The following is a 6,866-nucleotide window of genomic DNA, read 5'->3' as shown; positions in this document are numbered from 1 at the left end:
GGAGGAGGACGATGATGATGCGCCTCTCGTTGCGGTGAAGGAGGAGGCATTCACCCTTGACGGCTACGGCGAGGAGGTGGCCATCGACACCGCCATCGAACATGCCAAGGCCGAAGAGGAGGCGAAGTGGGCGTGGGACAATATGGATGAGGTCGTTCTGCTCACGGCCTTGCTAGCGAAGCACACGGCCTCACTGTCACCCACCGCACTCGTCACCGCACGCCGCGTGGGACGTCTAGATGGTGTCGCCTCCGCCGCAGTACGTGGCACCGACGACTCCGCCGCAGTTTGTGCCACACCAACTACGGTACATGCTGTTAGCGATCCCTACATGGGCGCAACAGGCTCTACATGCCTCCGCCGTTCGTCGACCTCGTCCAACGACAAAGGAGACATTGGCGCTGGGAATTAACGCGTAGTTTGTTATTTTCTATTTCCTATGTAAATTACGTTTAAATGAATGAAATATTTTTCAAATTTTCACACTCTTTTAATTGTCGTTTCAATTCAATTTGATTTTGTTATATGTGGCCAACGGGTCAAAATGGTCAACGTAAATCGAATAGATCAAGCCCGCTTTAGGTGCTACCTGGCATACTGATCGCGGTCTAATTCTATCTGCAACACGATCCAAACGAACATAATTAAATAATTTAGGTAGTTGTTTTAAGTCAGTCAGTCTAAGAGTATGTCCACGGCCCGACGCAAAATGTTCATTTCCATCCACGTGTTTAAAAGATGGGCTTGCACCCCATCCCAGCGTCCTGATGCAAACCGGCATGTTCATAGAGACGCAAATCGAGACTAAATTTGGGTACGAAATGGTACTTGTGGCCTGTTTGACCCCTCCCTCCTTCTCTAATTAGTGCAGTGTTTATATGTTGTGTTATAAACGCGACAAGTAAATAACGAAAAACGAAACAAGAACATACGCAGGGGACACAAGATTTTAACGTGGAAAACCCTCTCCAACAAAGAGATGTAAAAACCACGGACGCCAGTCAGCAAAACTTCACTATATCAGAGGATGTTTACAAATGCCGTGAGATATCTTATAATCTGATAAACCCTAGTCGGTGGCTTATAAGAGGTATATATAGACGGTGGCATCGATCCATACCGGCGACAGACCTCGCTCCGCTCATCAGAAATTAAACTGCTTTTAGAATGAATGTGGATTATAATACAACATGCTGGTCACTCGTAGCTACATAAAAGGCATCGTGTTCAAAATACCGGCTAAGTTACTTGATCGGAAGAAACAGACCGCGTCGGTAGCGTTGCTCTGGACCCAGCCGGACATAACCGCGGCACGCGTGGCGTTGGATTTGAAGATTCGGGCTCGGTTGGGACAGCTCCTGATTGCGATGGAGTCTGTAACATGCACACCCATGTGACCTGCATTGACTCCTGCCAGCGACGCTGTGATTTCAGCAATCCAGCCCTGCACAAAAACTCTCAGCAACTTGTGCCCCTATTTGCTACGCGCCCATTCGCGAGCCCAATCAGCTTGTCAGACACTCGTCTGCATACTCCCTCGAACCATAAATATCTGTCAAAACATATTTTTAGCCAACATTCGGACAGGAAAGAGATCGTTCAAACATTTTCCTCCATCTTATCAAACTTGTTTGAGATTTGTTAAAACTTAGATATATCTAGATGTTATTTAGTGTTTAGACACATCTAAATTTAAACAAATCTCAGACCACTTTTAAGAAACATAAGAAATATTTATTATATAACTTAGACAAGCGTTTAACGGAATAAAAAAGAATGATACGAAAACAAACAAAGTTGTACGGGAAGTTGGTCTGAGGAATGAACTTCGACACTTCCCTCAAGTCCCGTATCGAACAAACGCATGGTTAACGTAAACAGTGCTGATGTCCTGGACGATAGTTCTGCACCGGCGCGTTTCACAGTGTCCGTTATAGCGTTTAGGGAGTCAATGGTGTTTTTAGGCTTAAACAATCGCATATAATAAAGAGCCGTCATAATTTAGAGCTGAATAATATTACCGGTAACCTCATACTGACCCTTACGAGGAAGAGCTGAGTTGGGGGCGCCGACACTCCCGTTCACGTTGGATTTTATCCCGTTGGACCCTCGGGCAGCCAAACACGTCCATTCTCTACCACCTCCACCCCTCCCGATCTGCCTCCCGCTCATGTGCATGCCCATCTTCGTCGTCGTAACCTCCCCCCCCCCCCCCCGCCCCTCGTGCTTGATCTCTACTCTTCCACCCAGAAACCATCGCTGTTGAAACCGCCACCATCTCCCATCGTGGTTTGGTCGGAACATGCATCAGTATCGGCAGTTCCGCCGCCGTCCAAGGGAGCATTCTGACGGTGTCGTCGACTCTGCCCTTGGTGTTGTTGCGACCACATGATGACGGGGGTGCCATTCTGCGGCGCCTCTCAGCGACCACTCCAACTAACCGGCACAAGGAGCCGGTCGGCAGAGTCGTTTGTTCGACTTGCACACAAGGTGTCCTACATATTGTCGTGATGGTATCATCGATTCCGCTGCCGTCCGAAGGGAGCAGTCTGACGGTGTCGTCGACCCTGACCTTGGTGCTGTTACGACCACATGACGACGGGATGCCATTCTGTGGCGCCTCTCCGCGACCACCCCGACTCATCGACACAAGGAGCCGGTCGGCAGAGTCGTTTGTTCGACTTGCCCACAAGGTGTCCGGTGGATTGTTCTGAGTATATTGTCGGCTCCGAAGGGAGCAGTCTGAAGGTGCCGTCGGTCCTGCCCCTGGTGTTGTTGCGACCACATGACGATGGGATGCCATTCTGCGGCGCCTCTCAGCGACCACCCCGACTCACTGGCACAAGGAGCCAGTCGGCAAAGTTGTTTGTTCGACTTGCCCACAAGGTGTCCGAGGGATTGTTGTGAGGGTATCGTCGGTTCTGCCGCCATCCGAAGGGAGCAGACTGGTGGTGCTGTCAGCCCTGAACCTGGTGATGTTGCGACCACATGACGACGGGCTTCCATTCTACGGCGCCTCTCAGCGACCACCCCAACTCACCAACACAAGGAGCCGGTCGGCATAGTCGTTTGTTCGACTTGCCCACAAGGTGTCTGGCGGATTGTCGTGAGGGACAACGACGACTAGATGGTGGTGGAGATGTTCATCCACGAGAAGGCCACCGCCGAGCGGCAACAACTCCCGCGGATGTTGACCAACCTCCCCTGCCTTCGATAGCAGATACTCAACGTCCCTTGGCTTGGCTGTTCTAGGGTTTGGAAGGTGTCGAACAAGGATCGGCATCGGCAAGCTGGCGCATTGTTGCTTGACTCCGACTATTTCGACGATAACACAACACATACATCCATGGATTTTTGGCGCTGATTTAGAATAAACATTGCATTTTTTAAATTATTGTTCAAAACTACACAAAATATAATAATTTGATAACAAAACTAATCATTTTTTTAGTCTGGCCATATGGAGGGCCTGCGTGGGACGGTTCATCCCTATCTGCGCGTTCTATACACATGTGACGTGAAAAGTGCTTTTAGCACATGAGCACCAGTGCTCCTGAATTTGGAAAATCATGTTTCTTGGAGTTTAAAATGTTTGAAATTAAATACCCATGTACATATAAATATTCCAAAGTTTCGGTAGAAATTTTAGAAAAAATATGTTAGTATATTTTAAGCTATATAAAAAAGACCAATTTCTGACAAATATTTGCCCCTATACACAACCATAAATTTGTTTTTATATAGCTTAAAATACAATGCAATTTTTACTAAAATTTCGCACAAGTATTTATAAAATGTGTATATATTTAAGGAAGAAATTTAGAACTACAATTTTAATTATTTTGAAAAGTGGAAACTCATTTGCACCAAATATGCTTCCTGTACTGCCGCTACTATGAGGACCCGTCGAGATGCTCTAAACGAATCATCAACTATATCCGCAAAAAAAAAAACGAATCATCAACTACAGCAACTTGCGAGATGTGCATGATCCGGCGATCAAATCAATCATCCATGGCTGAACTGGGGCTGGGCCGCCAACCTGACACGCACAAGACAAGCACTGCACCTGGCAAGCTCGTCGGCGTTCCCATGCGGTGGATGCAGCTGGCTGTCGGCTCACTCGCTCATGGCTCCCTTAACACTGTTTGATCGATTAGGAAGTGCCACGGCAAAACAAATTAATTCAATATAAGCTAGTACTCCTAGAAAACCATAAAACCGAGAAGCCTTACTAGCTATAAATACGCCCACACTCCTCCACTCTTAGCATCCGCCACTCACTCACTGGCCATTGTTACTAGGCAGCCAGCAAGTGAAGCCTAGGGAGCTGGGAAACACAGGGGGAGGAAATGAAGGCAGCAACCGCGGGGTTCCTCCTCGCCGCGGCCGTGGCCGTGGCGGTGCTGCTGCACGGCGCTGCGGCGGCGCCGCCACGCAAGCCGGTGGACGTGCCGTTCGAGAAGAACTACGTCCCGACGTGGGCGGAGGACCACATCCAGTACCTGAACGGCGGGCGGGAGGTGCAGCTGTCCCTTGACAAGTCCACCGGCACGGGCTTCCAGACCAAGGGCTCCTACCTCTTCGGCCACTTCAGCATGCACATCAAGCTCGTCGGCGGCGACTCCGCCGGCACAGTCACCGCATTCTACGTACGCCATTATTGCATCTCCTTTTCCTTTATTTTTTATGCTTGCTCTGTCTCTGTTAGACTTGATAATGGAAGTGTGGATTGGATTGCAGCTGTCGTCTCAGAACTCCGAGCACGACGAGATCGACTTCGAGTTCTTGGGGAACAGGACGGGGCAGCCCTACATCCTGCAGACCAACGTCTTCTCCGGCGGCAAGGGCGACCGGGAGCAGAGGATCTACCTCTGGTTCGACCCAACCAAGGAATACCACTCCTACTCCGTCCTCTGGAACCTCTACATGATCGCGTAACTAATCTCGAATCCCCTCCCTTTGCTTCCGCTACTCTTGGTACTTGCAGAGACAGTTATTCTTTCTGGAGTATATAAGTAACGACCGCTACCTTTTGTCACTGGAGTAGTTGTGTTAATAATGGTTGGAATATTTGAGACAGAAGAACTATACTAGTATCAGTAGATTTCATTTCACTGTCTAGCTAAGATTTCTGCGACTCAATATTGAAATTCATTTTTGTCTTAATAGTGTACGTAGTACTGCCCAAAGCATATATAATATCCTAGAGAAGGCAGCAGCAGCACATGAGGCAAGATGGCGCGCATGTGTACATGTACCCAAAGGGTAGGGTCACTGCTCCAGGCAAGACAATGATGCTAAGCCATAGTAGGCTCGTGGGTTGTGCAGTACTACTGCAGTAGAGAGGGGAGCATTTCACTGCACCGTCCATGTACCTGAAAAGTAGTGCAAAGTTGAGCTCGACAGGATGTCTGACATATTGGCACGCCATAGATTTTAGCCTTTATAATACTGTACTGTAAAATGCAACGAGAAATCAAGGAGAAATAACACTGACAGACATTGTGTGGCTCGCGCGCATCGCAGGTTCTTCGTGGACGACACCCCGATCCGCGTGTTCAAGAACAGCAAGGACCTCGGGGTGCGGTACCCGTTCGACCAGCCGATGAAGCTCTACTCCAGCCTGTGGAACGCCGACGACTGGGCCACCCGCGGCGGGCGGGAGAAGACTGACTGGTCCAAGGCGCCCTTCGTCGCCTCCTACCGCGGCTTCCACGTCGACGGCTGCGAGGCCTCCGCCGAGGCCAAGTTCTGCGCCACCCAGGGCGCGCGCTGGTGGGACCAGGCCGAGTTCCGCGACCTCGACGCACAGCAGTACCGCCGCCTCGCATGGGTCAGGAAGGAGCACACCATCTACAACTACTGCACCGACCGCGACCGATACGCCGCCATGTCGCCGGAGTGCAAGCGAGACAGAGACGTCTGAGCATCCGGCCAGCCAGCGCGCCTGTACTAGTACAGTATCGACGATGATACAACTACTGCAGTTTGTGTGTACCGCTCACTGGCCGATGACCATCCACGTACGAGAACGTATCTCGCTACTCCTGTATGCTCATGTGTGGCTCATTGCCCATGCATGCTGTCAACTACTTATGTGAGACTATTGTGTGCGCCTCATTTTGGAATGAATTTTATCTGTTTCGTAGTCTAGAGCCTGTTTGGTATCCTGAGCTTCTCTTGACTCGCATCCGAGGTATAATAGTTTTTGGCCAGTTTGGTTTAGTGGACTCCTTTGACACGAACTCGTTCTTAAATCACACCTGTGAAACGAACAGGTTCGGGAGGAACGCTCAAATCAGCCGTTTCTACCGTAGCTTTCGCTACTCTTCCTTAAACTACTGCACACATCCTCCTTTAAACTACTCCACACATCCTCTCTTCCGCTCCCTCTTCCTTAAACTACTCCACACACCCTCTCTTCAAATCAACATAACCGTATTTTAAATTAAAATAAGTTGTATTTAAAAAAGATGCGTGCGAGGTTGATATATAGCATCCACTCACTCTCCCTTAAACAGTTAAACTACTCTACACACCCTCTCTTCAAATCAACACAATTGTATTTCGAATCAAAATATGTTGTATATGAGAAAGATGTGTGTCGATGATATCAATCAATTCTGACAATCGGTTTCGAGTTACGTCAGCCGTAATCGTAAATTTTGTGTATGAAGTTTTGAGCGAATTTTGCTAAATTTATCGCACGCACTCAACCGTTTGAAATTTCCTTTGAGCAGGTTCACCTCACCATCCTGCATGACTCTTGTGTTGAAAGATATTTGTTTCGATGGACATAGACGGATAGATAAATGACTCGCTGGTATACTCTAATTCGTTAGTATGTGTGAGTATATTTTGCA

The 6,866-nt window shown here is 48.7% G+C and overlaps 1 protein-coding gene across 1 annotated transcript; it reads left to right on the top strand.

Moving 5' to 3' along the window:
- The first annotated feature begins 4,337 nt into the window (after window positions 1-4,337).
- Window positions 4,338-6,154, top strand: LOC124665098 (probable xyloglucan endotransglucosylase/hydrolase). Its single transcript, XM_047202498.1, has 3 exons — window positions 4,338-4,652; window positions 4,744-4,937; window positions 5,530-6,154. The coding sequence occupies exons 1-3, from the start codon at window positions 4,353-4,355 to the stop codon at window positions 5,927-5,929; spliced, it is 894 nt and encodes a 297-aa protein (XP_047058454.1). The 5' UTR covers window positions 4,338-4,352; the 3' UTR covers window positions 5,930-6,154.
- The last annotated feature ends 712 nt before the right edge of the window (window positions 6,155-6,866 follow it).

Source organism: Lolium rigidum, chromosome 6 (genome assembly GCF_022539505.1).
Source record: "Lolium rigidum isolate FL_2022 chromosome 6, APGP_CSIRO_Lrig_0.1, whole genome shotgun sequence".
Classification (NCBI taxonomy): Eukaryota; Viridiplantae; Streptophyta; class Magnoliopsida; order Poales; family Poaceae; genus Lolium; species Lolium rigidum.
Note: the sequence above shows the minus strand (reverse complement) of the source record. Positions and strands in the feature narration are given on the sequence as shown.